Source organism: Solanum pennellii, chromosome 6, assembly GCF_001406875.1.
Source record: "Solanum pennellii chromosome 6, SPENNV200".
In the NCBI taxonomy this organism is placed as follows: domain Eukaryota; kingdom Viridiplantae; phylum Streptophyta; class Magnoliopsida; order Solanales; family Solanaceae; genus Solanum; species Solanum pennellii.
In genome coordinates this window covers 60329221-60347461 of record NC_028642.1, presented here as the reverse complement: position 1 = coordinate 60347461, position 18241 = coordinate 60329221, and the positions used below count along the sequence as shown (strand labels likewise).

Sequence of the window (18241 nt, the reverse complement as noted above, 5' to 3'; positions counted from 1 at the left end):
ATAATATACATGTAAGTAGGAGTGGAAAAGAATATTCGTTTGGAGCAAAAATGGAGTGTCATGCATGGGATACAATGACGAAAGTCGACACATTGGATACTGTTTCCCAAAAGTTATATATATATATATTTGCCTAAATAATAAACAACATATATGCACGAATGTGTATACACAACGACTAAATATAACTTAGATACTATACAAATCAAATAAGTATTAATCTAGCTAGTTCGAGTTATGGTGAGAAGAGGACGATTATTTACATAAAATTTTGAGTACGCCATTGATAGATATATCGAACACACCAAGGTAACCACGTGGGGTGTATTTTTATTTTTTGTATATATTATATAAATAAAAATGGGGAAGTGTGCAAGGACAAAAAGAATATTTGAGAGAAATAAATATGAAAAGTGGATATTTCAATCGTCACACTCCACTATATATATTACAATATATCCTCTCTTCTCCTTGTCAACATATCCTTTTCACCAACAAACTTCACAGTAACTCCACTTTTTCAAGCTCCACCCATCTCCTTGTCCATATCCAAACATCACCAATTCAATATTAACAATTTAATTTATTTATTTTCAATATGTACAAAAACTTTTTTAATAATCCTGATATTAATATTATGTATTACTTTATTAAGAAAATTTAGTTATTCACTTATTAGTATATGTAATTTACATCCTAACCAGCTAGGAAACATAATATTAAATAAGATTTGATACATATATCATTCATCTCCAAACCATATATTATGTAACCCTTCAATAATAACGAAAACATTAAAAATTGAACTTATAAAATTTAAAATTTTGAATCCATACTTTTATTGACAACGAGATGAAATCTACGTTATACCAATGATGGAGCAATTTGTGGATCAGAAAAAATGGTGGTCCAATTAAGGCATGTTTTATGGCTGAAAATGCCATCAACAACCTCCACTGTCATTTGGGACACATAAATAATTGTCCTAAACTACTTTTTACTTTACAAAATTGAGATGTGATTAATTACTACTTTTTCATTTTATCCATACAAAAAAATAATTTTAATCTTGATTATGTAATTAAATTTGGAAAGTTTACAGAAAATAAAATTACCCCTCTTATTTATATTTTTGAAGAAATGTATAAATAAGAAAATAGACGACTAATATGAAACGGAGAGAGTAATAAGTTATAAGTGTTGGAGAAATATGATCACAATTGACATATGAAGAAATGTGGGTCAGTCCTAGTCAACATTTGCTCCAAATTTGGTATATCTGGGGATGGTCTCTACTAATGCCATCATATAATAATTTGCTTGGTCAATGATGAATGATCCTGATCAGGATAGCAATAAGTCATGAATAGTCAATATGGCCTCACTTTTAAGAAATTGCTTATTTACAAAGTCTTTTTGGCGATAATTAATCAATTATTATAACATCTTTATAAATATGAAAATACTTTATAATTTGTGTTTGATAAAAAAAATGTACATGTTACTATTCAAGAATATTCCACTCATTATAGCATCAGTTTATCTCTTTCCTTTTTATACGTATGTTAAGAAGTCAAAATAATTTTATTAATTCAATCCTTATAAAATTTTTACTAATTTTACAAAAGAATTAACTGCAAGAATAATATATGAAAAATATGATCAACGGGATATCGGGTGTACTTCTTAATTTAGTAAGGTAGATTAATCAATATAGGATGGAGCATGTATTTACTTTTCCAAAAATAAACAAAAGAGATTGAAAAATAGCTCATTAAATTCCCAGAAACTTGAACAACCTGAGAAAAAGAAGAAGAGAGGTTAAATAACCTAAATTCATCACACGTACATGCTTAGTTGTGTTACTTCGACATAAAAAAAAAAAAGAACTTTTAAAATTTATAATTTAAAATACTCATATTTGTGTAACTATATATCTATTATTATAAAAATATAGAAATGTGATAGAATCTCTTTTTGGAAATAGGTATAATTAGGATTAATAAATTTAAGATAAAAATTTGGTAGTAACCATTTTTGACCTTGCTTTCATCTACCTGCCTACCGTCATTGAGGATTTGACGTCAGAAAGACTCATTTCTCACTTAGAATCGCCCCCACAAGATTATTGAAAATGTGTTGTTGACAACGTTTTCCACTCTTTTGTCTCCAAGATTAAAATGTCAATGAAAAATAAATAAACCACTTTAAAAAAAAAAGAGAAGGAAATTAAAGATTCATGTGGTCTCAATTGTGCAGCTGGTCTGTATTTTATTTTAATTTTTACCACCTTCTCTCCAGGAGCGGAGCTAGCTACCTTCACACAAAGATTCATTCGAATCCCCTTCGAAAAATTATATTATTTGCATATAGTTAAAATAAATTTATATATATATATATATAATATCGAACCCCTTAGACTATTTATTTCTACAGATTTTGAATCCCTTATTAATAATCTTAACTCCGCCTTTGCTTCCCTCTCTCTCTCTCACTTTTCCATTTGTCTTTCAACGTCTTGCTTTTTTTCTGAAAGGAGTATCATCCTTGATCCACTTTAAAGCAATATATCTTCAAGCACTTCTTTTTTGACTTTGTGGCTATGCCACGTTTGTAAGAATATGATCAAAAGTTATGTGTATTTCTTGCCCCCTTTCTTACTTTGTAAATAATGTGATCAACTTATTAACCCGTCAAGAAAGCATTATTTTACTTACTTATGCATCACGCTTGACCCTCACAAAAATGAGTACTCATTATGGATTTATTTTTTATTTTTTACGAACCAAATACACGGTCTTGGTTTTGTTTTTGATAATAAGATTTGAGTTCATATCGCTCTAAACGTTGATCACAAATTTCAAAAAAAACCTTCATTCTCAATCTGTCTATATATCAAGTCGAACTATAGTACACCCACAAACTTTGGGATTTTTCCCAAGTACACCTGCTAGTTGAAGCCCAAGATCTGACTTTCCAAGACATGGGTGACAAAGCCCAATATGAGTTTTGCTTCAAGTAAAATTGTTGCCAAAACAGCAACCAAATTAAAGTAGCCCATTATGACGATTTGGATTTAGGCCGAAAAGTAGGGCTGATTCACTCAAACTTCTTTTTTGCGGCTAAGGGCAAATGTTTTGCAGATATAACCCCTTTATACAATATAATATTTCAGCTATCAACCTTTAATCTAATGTTCACTCACATATCCATCAACCTTACAAATACTAACAACGATGTTTGTATTCAAAAAAAAAAAATATTCATGTATACAATATTAACTTCATAGATAAACAATGCTCTTTAAAGAGCAAATGTAACATTTTTGTAATTTATTTGTCAAGGATACTATTCAGCAGCTCTAAAAATAGTCAATATAGATAAGAATAGATTGATAACGTCCAGATACAATCCGACAGCAGCCCAGATGTACTCATCGTAAGTGTAGCGCTTGATTAAATTATCCGTATCATAAATCATATATGCGCAGAACAAAATGGACGCTAAACAGCCATAGATCATCACCGAGAGCCTACCCAGTGGAAACAGTAACTGCAACAATAAATAAATAAACAAACAAACAGATAGTAATATATGTTAATTAGTTGGATGGAGTATTTAATTTAGTAATATTGGACCTGAATAAAGGCAAACAACATGAGAACCATAAGGGCACCAAATAAGAATGGTCCAAGGAAATTAAAATCGTGGCCTCTCCTTGCGGCCCAAAATGTGTATACGGTCAAACTAAGCACAACTGCTGCGGTTAATAGGACGGACTCCAATATTACTTTCCCTGACAAATCAAAGTAGACCTATTTAATAAAGCAATAATTAAGCAGAAGATTAAAAAAAAATTAGACTTACCACTGGTGAAGGCACAAGTTAATCCTACAGCGAAGGCCAGAGTAACTGTAAACAACCCAAGAAGCAAGAAATTCACCGGATGTTTCTGGTGATAGTAATACAACGGGCACAATGCTGCCACATGTTACAAATACATCAGTTTATGCACATCTAATTAAGATTAAACAAATATATATTTTTAGAGTACATACTGATGAAGGGAGCGATGATAAGAAGAATATAGAGAGCTAATCCAGCCCCAGTTGACACAAAAAAATGTGCAATTGGGTGAACCGTAACAACAACAGCGCCAACTGCAATTGTTATAAGCAACTGTAGAGACAAAATTGAGTAAACTTTCCGAATAAAACCCCAACGGAGTTGTGGATTCTCCAACATCGCCGGATACAACGGCCTTGCTCCGCCTTCCACGTCATCTTTCCGGTAAGGCGTATTCCACGTCTGCTGCCACATCTTACAATAATTTTCACTATGGCATTTATTTAAAAATGAGTCGGTTATATATACATGAAAAAAAAAAAATTAGTAGAAACTTCGTGAGTAGTCGAGGAAATGAGATGACACGTGGAAAGCAAAGGAAAATGGGTAATTGAATATTAATTAGGGAACTAGTTTAGTTATAGTAATATATTCTTCTGGACTTGTCTCGATGGATTGTTAAAGTTTGTACTCATCCCTTTTGTTTCAAAGGAAAGACAACTAAGTTTTGCTGTTTTTGGCTTTCCTTTCTTCCAAGTTTTAACAACAATTAATGGAATTATCTTCTACGTCAATAAAATTGTTATCACTTTTTTTTATATATATATGTATATATAAAAATATATAGTATAAAGTAAAATACTCAACTAAATGGACTAAATATAATTCGTCTATCAATATCGTACAGGTATACTAATATAATTTAATAGTATAAGAACATTGCTTGGCTTATCTATTAAGTTAAAGATTTTCACTTACTTTACTCATTAGCTTGTACTATTTACCGAAGCAACAGAATATATGTTTTTCCCATAGATTCCCATCTCAAATAATTAGAAAGTCATTCACATTCAAATTAGATTTATAACCAATGAGAGTAGACTTTTGCTTCGGGGGAAATAATGGAAACGGTCTACAAGATATCCAAGTTTATACTTTTCTCCAAATCAACTTAATATGGTGGCCCAGTCGAGTTGTGTAAGGCATGCATTTGTAGGTACGCAGAGAATGTATACTTAAATTAATAGATTAAATTAATGGGTTTATTACCACCCATTCATGAGAAGAAAAGGAAAATATCTCTTGTCAAATTATTTGGTGCCTGTATGTTAATCCAACAATGGAATATGACAAGAACAAATTGTACCTCATAACCTTATATCATGAATGAAAGAGACACCTTATGTCACGAATGAAAGAAACTCATAATGTATTATAAAACTATATAAATTTAAAAGAAAAATAAAATACGGAAGAAAAAAATTCATTTGAAGCATTTCATGATTTATGGATCTTATTTAAAAAAATTGGTTTTTTTATAAAAGAAAACCTAATTTAGGAATCAAATAAAATTATTAACCATATTTTAACATTTACTATAAAACAAATATGTTTATAACAGATTTTTTGCAACAGCTCTGGAGCTAGGCATATTCTTTTCAAAAGCTATTTATAAAGCAAGAATCCCATTAACATGCTAGTAACTTCTACTCATAACTCTTGTTTGTTTGTTTTTTTGGTGTTTGCTTCATTTTAATTACTATATATTTAATTTTTTAGTCGGTTTAAAATATTGTCATAATCTTTTTATTTTGTAAAATATTTAACACAATATTAACATTTTAGATTAATTTTGTAAAATAACACTACTCTACTTATTTTTGATTGGATATCCAACGGCCGTAACTTTTTTATTTAAGAATTTATCTATTTGGAGATTAATTTTGAAATATTACAAAGTCATCAAATATTCTTAAACTCTAACAAATTAACTTATAGTATATGACATTAATTAGAACTTAGAAAAAAAATATCACGTATATCCTAATAATCTGGTACTTTCTCTTCACAAATCACAGTGATGACTATATGTCTACCTCATTTATATTTCATTTGTCTTTCTGTAAATGAAGTTGGGAATTTGTAGTTTGCTTTTGCATCTCTCTTTTAATTTTAAGGAATACAATCTTTAATCTGTGTAGTGGCCAAAATCAGCTCGGGCTGCCCCGCAATTCTTCAGCTATAGGTCCATTCCAAAAAAGCCCAAATAGTCAAAATTTTGCTTAATGACATTTTATTTTTATGAATTATTTAAAGCACGACCTAAAGATAATTAAAAAAATATTAGATCATAATATAAAATATGCAAGGTATATTACAATTATTTGGTGACAATCTGATATTCTATTTGTAAGATTGAACAGTATATAAACGATCGTTGAATTCGAATCTAATCCTATTCTAAAAGATAGTTCTTTAAGAATAATAATTATATAACTTTTAAAAATATAGACAAAATCTATAAAATGACCTAACAAAGAACATTTGCGTATATGAGCCTTCTAGTTTTGATCTTATATAAGGTTTATAATTTGTGGGCTAGGTGGGAAGAATATGTAAAAGCCTTCTAGTTTTGATCTTATATAAGGTTTATAATTTGTGGGTTAGGTGGGAAGAATATGTAAACAACGAGGCAATTAAGGAGAAAATGATATAAATGGTCCTTAAGTTGATTACATTTCGTCCTTAACTTTTAGATGATTTTTCCACATATTTTTTAGAAAAATAAACGGAAGTTAACCCTCATGAGTTGTCTAAGCTACAAACGTAAGATATATTTTTATAATATTCAGTACAATTGAAATGTCACATGAAAAAGTTTAATTAGTAAAATTCAAAGAAAATTATAATTTTATTATAAAAATATTTAATGGCTTATGGAATTAAGTCTTGCATATAAAGAAAAATACGAATATACATATATACACGTTAAACCATAAAATCAAAGTTTGTTTTTTACTTACTTATATGAGTTAAATACCAAATTGATTATTTAAAAAAAGGAAGTATACTTCCATCATATTATACATGTAGTAATCGAATAGGATAAGATCACAGCTCATACATCAAGTGAAACTACTTAGCCTAACAGAAACTAGTTCGATCCAATTACAAATTTACTTTACATGATAAGTGGTCCTTAACTGATAAAAGGTAGACAAAAATGGAAATAACATTACATATATGTAAATGCAATTATTAAATAAGTAACAGATTTAACAACCTTTTTAGAAAGGTGATTTTCTGAAAGTGATTGTTAAGTTGTCATTAAATTTTTATTTAATGCACCAAATCCCAGACGTGGAGAATTATAGAACAATATTCGTGCCCATCTAGTCATTTGCTCATGGTGGTCCATTTATTTGACTTTTTGATTGAAAAATATTCATTTACATTACATGCAAAAATAAGCGGAGTCAAAATTTTCAGATACTAAAATATTATTTATACATTTAATTTTCTAAAAATAAAATATAAAAATTAAATTTAGACTTGATCAAATTCGTAATGGTAATTGGCAGCAAACCACAAACTTCAAGCCTCGAATGTGAAGGATAAGAAAATTAATTGACCCGCACCATTCAATTTGGTCGGCGATAAATTTAAGATAATTTCGGAAATTAATGTAAACTGTGACCATAATTATATTTATACTAATCCATATTAACTACTCAAGTTGTCATTAATATTCGGGAAAAAAAGGTTTGGTACAAATCGACATCAATACTACCACCAACAACAATAGTAGTAGATTAATAGCTACTCTTTCGTTCTTACTAAGAAATTTACGAGTATAAAATCATTTTTATTAAAAAAGATACCAAACATTCATATATTATCTCAACAACTATTAAATAATATGACATTTCATAAATTATATGTCAAATCTCAATAATATTACATACAATTAAACAAAGAAATAAGTTATTTTCCCCACAAATTAATTTGAGCACAACTACTTAAATATTGCCAATGTAATATCTGATTTGATATAATCTTTCTAATGTGTAACCTGATGACTTGATCATTAAACATTTTATTAAATTCTGTAATTTTATAAAACTAAGATTAAATTATTTTTATCATAGGAAGATGAAAAAGAAAGAAAGATGTGACATGTGAATTGTGACAAAGGACTACTAAAGTGCTATTTGTAATTGTCTTTTTTCTGAAAAAAAAAGTTAGTAAAAAAAAATAAATGGGAATACAAATTCGAAAATGGAGCGGGGAGGAATTAAAGTTGATGATAATGACTGTTGGGTGTGTGGCTTCATGGAACTGAAGGCTTTCTGACCCCTACTACTTTACGGGTCACAAATTGAAATTGCCCCCCCGTTTAAACTTTTCGCATAACTTTTTTCTTTCCGATACTCGGCGCCGGAACTTGACAGCATGCCGCCGGAAGAAACAGTTTCCAAGTCACCTCTCGATAAACCTCTCAATCAGCTCACTGACGATGACATTTCTCAGCTCACTCGCGAAGACTGCCGCCGTTACCTCAAACAAAAAGGTACTCCTCTCACCTCTGCCTCTGTATTCACTACAACAAACAAACAATTTAGGTTGCCAAATCGAATAATAATTTCTTTCAAAAAGCGTTTAAGCAAAGTGATATGTGGAAAATTTGTCGTTTCCTACAGGAATGAGAAAGCCGTCATGGAATAAATCACAGGCGATTCAGCAAGTTATATCGTTGAAGGCTCTCCTCGAGCCGGATACTGACGCCGGAACTCGGAAGAAACTTCACATTCCTCGTGCAGATACTCATGTACGGCGAGTGCGTTTCAATTATCTAGTGCATTTTCTCTTTCTATCTCCAAGCATTGTTTTGAGCTACTTTTGTTATACTGCACTGATAACTAGTGGTAGCATTATTATATTATGGTTGGCTGTTAAGCATGTTTATATGATAATAAATAATTCTAAAAACTAATGTAGGTCCAGAGAGGGAAAAATACCTATGGCGAACCTTCTGAACCAGTGCCTGATAGAAGAAATCAGCAAGATAAACCTGATCTTTCCAATCATATCACTGCCCTTCCGGTCACTGTTGTTGACAATTCAGCTCCTTCTAGGTGAGTTATAGTCATCTTCAATGCTTTTTGCAATGAATGAACCTTCTAAATGTATATATATATATAGCTCGAAATTTAGTAATGAATGAAGTTTGGAATGGACCTGGAAAATTCTAATAGTCAATCTTAAACAAGTTTAAGACTGATATAATTGATTGCTTGATTGACAATAAGCTCAGCATTGTGTTCAATGGATGACTGATGGCTACTTACTTGATGTTATTAAAGAAAAGGCACCTGACTTTCGAAATTGTTCCTCTTGAATACTCGACTTTCATGCTTCTATTAAATAGCGGCTAGCTTCTACCTATCAAAGTTAGAGTTCCTCTCCTACTTGTAATTTTGTTAATACGATCCTCTGGTGATCTCTTGTTATAGTAATAGTTTCATTCTGTATATTATTTTGTGATTGCAAATTTATCATTAGAACTTAGTTAAGATCCTTTCTCTATTATTGACAAATAATCCGAATCCAAATATATTCATCTTAACCTTTTATTATTCCACGTGCCTTTGTAACTCATAGCTCGTTAGAAGATACTCTTATTGAAAAAGTGGCATCACAAGTATAGGGGCGCAGGCCTCCATTTGACTAGCATTTTGCCCAAAGGAAACTGCATCCTGTCTAGCTTCAAAAACTGATAGCTTTTTCGTTGGTGATTCCAGAACTATAGGTTCAGCAGATAAACCAGTAGGACAAATGACAATCTTCTATAGAGGCAAGGTGAATGTCTATGATGATGTGCCTGCTGACAAGGTATTTAAGCTTGCTGAAACTTGGGAACTTCACCAGATCAGTATACTTCCACTTTTTTACTGATATGGCCAACTTGCATTTTTTCAGGCACAAAAAATCATGTGTCTTGCTTCAAGCCCTCTTTGTGTGCCTTCAGAAACTCCATCGAATGCCACTGCAGCAGCTCGACATTCAGCATACTGCTTGCAAGCTGCAAATAGTAAACTACGCCTAGATACTACTATGATACCGACTATTCAAACAGGTCATTAGTTGCATTACCTCTATGTTCTTGTACTTTACTTGATTACAATGACAAGTTGAGAATGTAATTAAGCAGTCTTTGTTTCTCTGGATATCTTTTGAAGCAAGCTATTAGGTTACTGCAAAAATAAATCAACCATAAGAAGTTAATATGAAAAGATACAAAAACTTTATGATCCTTAATGTCTAAATTATGACTTCTGTGAGGTGGTGAGTCTTTTTCCTGGGAGCATCCGGAAAGATGTTTATTATATCCCCTATTCCTTAACATTTTAGTTTGAATCTCTTACAGTGAAAATGAGTGAGGTTTCTCGAGTTCCTATAGAAGAAAGCAACCGCTTATACAATGATAATCGTGGTATGTTCTTAGTTATGTTTTTGTTCTTCTCTTTTCCCCACAAATTACTCCTTGGATATTACTAAATTTGCGAATATTAGGCTACTTTGTTCTAGTAGAGACTAAAATATTATATGGAAGACATGTTAAGGTTCACTCCTTCAAGAAGCATTTTAAGATCCACCAATTAGAAGTAAACAATCTCATAGAAATAGGGGGAAAATACTAGAAGTGAAAAACTTCCTTTCCATGCTAGCCGTATCTTTTAAGAAATATATTTGGTTACTCTAGAAACACCATCATGAAGCCCCCAAATGTAATCTGAGTGATGGAGGGATGTTTTGTTTCATTTATTATTTTTTATGAAATGGTTAACATGTATTATAAGCATGGAAATACACCAAAGGTGTACCTCAACACTTTTGTGTTTTCTGTAAGCAGAAGATTTACATAAGTGAAAAACATTGATCTTGTGCTGTTTTATTTTCTTTTTGGAAGTAACTACAGTTAAGTATCAATGTTCATTATGCTGAAAACAATATGAACATTGTATTTCGTTTCTGCTTAATTTTCGTCTGCTTCTATTTTATGTCCGCAGGAGCAGTGGAGAGCCCCGCAAGCAGGAAAGCATCAGTACAAAGATATCTTGAGAAGCGAAAAGAAAGGTATTACAATAAATGAGCTGTTCGATGCGAAAAAGTGAAACAATATAAGAAGATCTCCGCACTGCTTTCTGTCTCTTTCTATCTCTCACATCTCTGTTAGGTGAAGGTTCAAGTGGAAGAGAAAGGTAGAAACAACTTCATCAGCTAACTTGGATATCTATTTAAGCGATCGAATTGGGACTTGTTCACCAAGTGACTATGCAAGTGGGGCTGATCTTAGCTTCCCACCCCACATTACACCTACAGGAAGTGGTCCTATACAAGACAACATTCAGATGAATCCCACCTTTTCTAGTGGTCTGAATGACAGAGGTGATGTTGTTTACAACCTCCTTATTTTAGCGGTCACAATACTTTCAAATGTTCCAGATAACTTTTTTTTTTCCTTATGCTTCTTTAATGAGTCTGTGCATGATGTAGGGAACTGTTATTGACTAAAAACTTTTCAACATCTAAGAAATTAGTGAACATTGCTTCTCAAAAATTAAATACTCATTGTTTTCAATAAGTAACCAGATTAATCACAAACTTTGTGTTTTAACCTTTGAGTCTGTTCTTTCTAAGCTCCTAAATGATTCTTGCATTGTATTTTAAGATAGCATCAGATTCCTGCGTCATTGGAACCAACCATCCTCCCCTGGGACACATTCATAAGGTGCCATGGTTCATAAATTGAGTGATGTATTATAAGTGATTAAATAGTGAATACAGGAGTGAATCCATTGCGTTTATTTCCCCTTGTTTGCTTATCCTATAGCATATCTTTTTTTGTTTTTCGCTAGATGCCATTGCATCACCAAGTATTGATCATTAAGTATACTAGTCATTTTTGGTTGATGTCTCCTCCCCTATATAAATCTATTGAGCATCTGATTGAAGTTTCTCATCCTTTTTTCTCTTTCTTATAACTAACCAATGTCAATCTCCCCCAGGCTAAGGCAATATGTCCTAGTTCTGAAAACTGGTCTCTGGAGATGTATCATATATGAAACATTCAATTGGTCTAGTGTTTGATATGTGTTATTGCTTTTTGTCAGATGTTAGAAAGTGAATGTCGGAAACTGAGGTTGGGGATGCACACCAGATTTCTGTTTATGTCTTGAAATGTTCGGAGGCCACATCATGTTGTAGTGTACGGATAGTTGCATGAAGTTTGATGATGGTAGCACTTGGGACAATATCTGTGAAACTGCCTTTTCTATCTAGGTTTGTCTGTAATGTAAATGAAGATAGAATTAGTGAGAAATAGTGGTCAAGTCATGAAACCTTTTTTGCTTTTCGTATAACAGCTAGTCGCCCTCTTCAATATTGATTTTAGGCTGCAGCATTTCCCTGTTGATGGAACCATTCTCAATGATCTTGCTTACTTGGAATTATACGTACAATTTTGTTGCTGGGAGCTTGAGACAAACCAGCGGAACTGCATGACATAGAATGTGAATGGGTCATGCTCTCTGATGATCCTTGACGTTTAAAATAAGCTTTCCTGTTCCGTTGTTTGATCGAAATAACGTGATTGAAGGCTTAATTTCCTCTTCAAGTTTGTCATTTCAGCTATTTATTGACTAGGACTGCATCGCAGGATACTGCACATGCGAAGAAGTATTGGGAAAGAATTGTCTTCTCCTCTACTTATGTTTCTTTCCCTTTATATAATACCTACCTTTCTCCTGTAAAATCTGAAGTTCAAGATCATGATAGCACATGTATGATTATCTAATTTTCACTTTTTTGTATTCCTTTGAATATCGTTTTCCTGTTCCTGGTGGTATGAATCATCAATGTAACATTCTATGTCACAGAACTACTAATGGAACTCTCCCATTTAATGAAACAACCATTAAGTAATCTTATACCAAGTTTATTCTACGAAAACTTATACTACCAATCCATATGATTATAAATACTACAATAACTATATATCAGTTCCGTAGATAATTATAAATACTAAAATAACTATATGTAAATTCCGTGTAATCGCACGTAGTGAAATTTGAGAGTGGTGGATTGTGCGCACGCACAACTCCTACCTTGGAAATATATGAACCCAATATTTTAGTTGTCTAACACTACGCATTAAATTTAGAAAATTTTACACAAATTTCATAGTGTTAAGAGCTAATTACATTATACCCTTACTCTCTTTCAAATTACAAAAATCTTTTAAATTTGGTGGAATTCGGATATATTCCAAAATATTCTTTATACATCATGTTCCGATTTCAAATACATCGCTCAATGTCTCGATTTTGAATAATCTCAAAGTCCCAATGCATTTTGGGTAAAGTGATGTATTCAGCCGATACATTGTGCAAAGTGATGTATCCGAGAATAGAAAGAGTAGTGATTTTGTAAGTTTTTGAAATGATAGGAAATTTTATAGAATATTGTAAAATAAGTTGTGTATATAAGATAATTTTTTCTTAAATAGAATATATTCAAACCGTAAGTAACACTACCCCTATTATTTATTTTTTCTTAAGGTATGTGTCAAGTTAATACTGAAGTATAATTTAACCATTGCTAACAAAGGTAAATATTTATATAAAATTAGTTGGAGTATTTTTATTTTGAAAAGATACCTAAATCATTTTACTATATTCTCTAAAATTTTCTATCATTGAAAAATTATAAAATTATCACCATCTCATATTCTTGTTTACATCCTTTTATGTGATATATTAGTTGGATACATAACTTGACGCAATGTAACGAGATCTACGCAATATAGTAGGATGTTGAGTGATGTATCCAAAACTGAGATGCATTGTAGCGGAATGTTAAGTGACGTAGTTAAAATCAAAACGTGATGTATCAAAATATTTTGGAATGAATTCTACGGAGTTTTTGTAATTTAAAAAAAAAAACTTGAAATAAAATATAATTAGGTTTTAATAGTATGAGATTTGTTTAAAATTTCCAATAATTTCCATAAAAGTGTATATTAGGCCAAGTAGTTTTCGACCCGGCCCTCTCCAGCTAAGTTTTTGCAACTCACTCGTGAAACTGAATTTTCTCAATCCCATAATCGCACATACGATGCAAGATTGGCACCTTCATTTATGGTAATATATGCACAGATTTGATAATTTCGTTATACTTCATCAATTACTGCTTGTTAACAAATTGAGTTAAATCTTGTTTGTTTATCTGTGTATTTTCATCAAGGTTTTGTTATGAGTATGTGAGTAATTAATCGACAATATTTTCTGGAGAAAACGAAAATAATATTAGTATTTTTGGTGTAAAGGAAAATAGTAACCACGAAATTCTTTTTTCCTTCAGAAACTATTTCCATGGAAGAACTGTTCTGTTCTGTTCTGTGTTTCCCTTTTTTCTTTTCGTTTTGTTTTGCATATAACAAGTTGAATTTAGATTATATATACTGACTATGTATAAGTTGTTGAATCTCCTTAGCATAAGCTCTTTTTTTTTTTTTTTGAATTCCTGGCTCCATCATTGGACTAATGACTCAAAAATAAACAGTTGGATCAAAAAAATTGTGTCATTAAGGCTTGGTTTTTATGGCAGAGTTTTCAATGGAAGGAGAAAAGGTAGGACTTCTCTTAGTAACTTTTCTTTGCTTGAGTTATGCATATGAGGTCTCAGTATCTTGTATGATGGCCTATGATGAGGGTGGTGCTTCAGCAGTTTTCAACTCGCCTGAATGTCATCGGTGGGATTTTTCTACTGCTATTAAAAATGGAACAGATAATTGCCTCATAGCTACACATCAGGGGCGTAGGAAATACCAAGAAGATCGTATTACATGTTATCCTCGTGTTACTGTTCCTGTTTTAGGTAGTTTCAAACTCTAACCTCTTGCCTTATTCATTTATCCTATTGTTATGAAAGAGCTGCAGCTATCGCCTTTCGTATTTCTTATACTTAACTTGGACTTGTTAGCAATGTATCTTTCTCAAACTATGTTAGAGTAGAAAACTCTTCAGACCAAGTCCAAATGTTGTAGACAGTCGTGTAGTTGTAAACGATACTGAAGACATCAAAACAAATTATATAGTTTAGTGAAGTTCCCCCACGAGATAGGAGTAAGGTCTGCGTACACACTATCCTCTCCAGACACCACTTGTGGGATCACTTGTTGTTGTTGTGAAGTTCCTGGTTTGTGATGCTTATCTTTTTCTGCATGATCACTAGGTGAAGATGGTGTGGAAGAAGCTAGTGTGGGTATTGCGGCAGTGTTTGATGGACATGGAGGCAAGGAAGCAAGTGAGATGGCTTCTCAGAAATTAATTGATTACTTTCTATTGCACGTTGTTTTCAACACATACAAGAATCTCTTTTCACACAGTAAAGAGCATGAAGAACCAGGTCAAAATAGCTTGAAATTCAAAGGTCTGTAACTTGTCCTATGGAAATTTAGAATATTTTTCGATTGGTGAGTATCTCTAGTTATTTTCTTCATCAGTATATCTTGTCATATAAATGATATAAAACACCTCTAACTTGTTTTAACTTCCTAAATGGAGATGCTCCATTCTATTGCTACTTTGGGAATCTTTTAAGCACCTCCGATGGTTTTCCACTTTTCCTTGCGAGTGTATTAGATATATAGGAATTATTTTTAACCTTATACAGTCACATCATATATGTGTTTTATGGTTGTATGTTGCAACTTCTTCATTTCTCAGCCTCGAATAATTTATTGCATTTACGTGCTAGTTAATAACCATACAGTAATGAAAAGCATTTATACACTTCGTATGCATTTCAAAGTATTGATATCTTGATGTTTACACCGTTCTAATGGGGCATTATATGTAGTTGATGATGAGTCGACACTTGGAATTCTAGAGAAAGCCCTCTTGAGAACAATCCAAGACATAGATTCAGAGTTTACCCAGGCACATACACTTCTCCTTGTGTTTGTTGCTTTCCTAACCTTCCTTTCCGATTTTCAAATCATTTCTGTATGCAGGAAGCTTTGAAGAATGACTACATTTCTGGATCAACTGCAATAGTTGTTCTTTGGATGAATGGGCAGATATTAGTTGGTAACCTGGGTGATTCAAAAGCACTCGTATGCTCGAGGAAAACTCATTTTGATCAGGAAAATGAAGGTTTAAAGGCTTCCTGACTATTGTTTGTTAAAACTCTGTTGATTATCACGTTGTTGCTACGAGTATAAGGCCTGTTATTTGTCACCACGTGTCCATTTCTCTTACGATCCTTTAACTCTCTCTGTTCTGTTCTGCTTGAATATTTCAGGTGATTTGGTCACAACACTTCAAGCTAAGGAACTAACAATGGATCACCATCCTGATAGGGATGATGAAAAGGCTAGAATTGAAGCAGCTGGAGGGGTTGTCCTTGTCGTTGGCGTGCCTCGTGTCAATGGCATATTGGCTGTCTCGCGGTCTATTGGTGATATTCGTTTGAAAAGGTCCATCTTCAACTCATTGACATGCTCAAGAGTCTTTGAATTCTATAAACACAAGGTAGCAAGCAGAGGCATTTGTTCTAATCTATTTTCTTTTGGTATTTTTAGATATGGAGTTATTGCTGAACCAGAGATCACGGGTTGGAGACGTTTGTCTATTGAAGATTGGTATGTAGTGATAGGATCCGATGGCATATTTGAAAGAATGAGTCCCCAGGATGTGTGTGATATTTTGCTCGATAATAAGGATTCGTCCTCCTCTTTAGCAGATTGCATTGTCCACAATGCATTTAGGAAAGGTAGTGGCGATAACTTATCTGTTATTGTGATTCCATTGAGACAAGAGTCCCCCCCTTCACTGGAACACAAACAGCAGATATAAAAATTCCATTGCCGGGAATCGAACCCGGGTCTCCTGGGTGAAAGCCAGATATCCTAACCGCTGGACGACAATGGAGCTGATTGTTGAACTTGTGCGTAAGTATCAATAAGTAGTTAAATGAGAAGAGAGTAATTTCATAGTGATTGAACATATATTCCTAAATGAAAAATTAATCTACATGATTATAGATACTATGACTTTCTTATTTTGAACTCGTCGGTGTAAAAATGAAAAGAGAAGACGAATCAATCATATATTATTGATCATCATAATTAGTTCATGCTCTCCTTCCTCTTTTGAGATTCAACGGTTCAAAAGTAGCATATATACCTCGACACACACTATATTCTTCAATTATATACTATGAAACTAAAAGTTAGTAAGACTGAGAAACAGCAAATCACTGTGTAAAAGACTAAGTAATCTTTGACTCCAATTATATTTGTTCACTTTTCCATGTGTAGTTGTCACGACTTCTTTCTGTTTTTTTTTTCTCTTCAATCTTGAATTACCTTTTTATAACTTATTTATTCCTCTTGAACTTTGCAGAAAAAAACGTTGAAACATTTGGTCACGGATCTAAATTCTTATGTAAAATTGTTGATTTGAGGTACTATTTCATTCAAAAGTTAAAATTAAGAGTAGTGAAATTAGATAATCTCGCAATTCAAACATAAAAATAAGGATTTAAGAACAAAATCATTATTTCAATTCAACTAGCTTGAGAAATAATTGCTTATCCCAAGAGTAGAAAGAACAAGGAAATAGTGATTGAGTACGCCCATGCAAATGAAATAGCTTGGACTCTAATTTTCTCCTAAAGCTCATTTGAGTACCTATTACTCAACAATTAACTAATCACTATACTTTTGGGACACTCCATTCCTTTGGATAAAAAAGTATAGAGGTCGAGGATTAAGATAGAATTCTAGTAGTTAATAGAGTATTGTCTTGCCTTATATAGGGGAGGCATGGGGCTAGCGAATTCCTCCTCTCATACTTGCTTTTCAGTTGACAGTCTATCAAAAATAATCTTTGTACTTCACAAAGATCTATAAACGTTCTATTCTCTTCGGACTCTGAACTATAATAATGGATATAGTGTTGTTGATACAATTATAGAAAGTAGCAACTTAGGTTGACAAAGACAAGACACTTGCATAGTTGCATTTCACATCATAAGGCGCTCTTCCAAGGCCTGTGCATAAAAACAATAAATATACACTGTTTTAGTGCATAAATTAACTTTAACTCCATTTTTTCTTTCACTAGATTGATGCTTGGTTGTTAGAGTACTATTATGGTAGTGTATACCCATTATGTACACAGAATTGGCAGTTATTCTATTTTCATCATAGAATGATTAGTCGATTTTTCTCGTGTTCTTCTGGATGAAGATCACACACATAAATTTTTTTTAAAATAGTATGGGAAACTTCAATTAAAATTGGGTGATTCTTCATAAATCTATTGGT

General features: G+C 32.3%; 3 protein-coding genes and 1 non-coding gene across 10 annotated transcripts; 2 read left to right on the top strand and 2 right to left on the bottom strand.

Moving 5' to 3' along the window:
* Positions 1–3089: 3089 nt before the first annotated feature.
* Positions 3090–4462, bottom strand: LOC107022559 (protein LIFEGUARD 2-like). Its single transcript, XM_015223147.2, has 4 exons — positions 4059–4462; positions 3868–3981; positions 3639–3796; positions 3090–3552 (listed from the first exon to the last, which is right to left on the bottom strand). The coding sequence occupies exons 1-4, from the start codon at positions 4318–4320 to the stop codon at positions 3349–3351; spliced, it is 738 nt and encodes a 245-aa protein (XP_015078633.1). The 5' UTR covers positions 4321–4462; the 3' UTR covers positions 3090–3348.
* Positions 4463–8120: 3658 nt separating this feature from the next.
* On the top strand, positions 8121–12831 carry LOC107021587 (protein TIFY 4B-like). Of its 6 annotated transcripts, none has more exons than XR_001457042.2 (10): positions 8121–8416; positions 8547–8683; positions 8845–8981; positions 9648–9738; positions 9826–9982; positions 10274–10339; positions 10917–10983; positions 11090–11295; positions 12021–12189; positions 12302–12831. XR_001457042.2 is itself a non-coding variant. In XM_015222278.2 (9 exons), exons 1-9 carry the CDS (start codon positions 8299–8301, stop codon positions 12032–12034), a joined length of 993 nt encoding a protein of 330 aa, XP_015077764.1. In that variant the 5' UTR covers positions 8121–8298; the 3' UTR covers positions 12035–12831. The 6 variants fall into 6 exon arrangements, 4 of the variants coding, with proteins under 4 accessions (XP_015077764.1, XP_015077767.1, XP_015077766.1 ...); XR_003578775.1 differs by having other exon boundaries at positions 12273–12831; XM_015222278.2 differs by having other exon boundaries at positions 12021–12831.
* A 1106-nt stretch (positions 12832–13937) lies between these two features.
* On the top strand, positions 13938–17041 carry LOC107022754 (probable protein phosphatase 2C 51). 2 transcript variants are annotated; one of them, XM_015223345.2, is made up of 7 exons: positions 13938–14048; positions 14515–14784; positions 15142–15339; positions 15769–15848; positions 15923–16064; positions 16213–16387; positions 16493–17038. In XM_015223345.2, the coding sequence occupies exons 2-7, from the start codon at positions 14523–14525 to the stop codon at positions 16764–16766; spliced, it is 1131 nt and encodes a 376-aa protein (XP_015078831.2). In that variant the 5' UTR covers positions 13938–14048; positions 14515–14522; the 3' UTR covers positions 16767–17038. The 2 variants fall into 2 exon arrangements, with proteins under 2 accessions (XP_015078831.2, XP_027773404.1); XM_027917603.1 differs by having other exon boundaries at positions 13945–14048; positions 14470–14784; positions 16493–17041.
* On the bottom strand, positions 16770–16841 carry TRNAE-UUC. The gene has a single exon. It is a non-coding gene; the product is annotated as a tRNA-Glu (tRNA).
* Positions 17042–18241: the final 1200 nt, after the last annotated feature.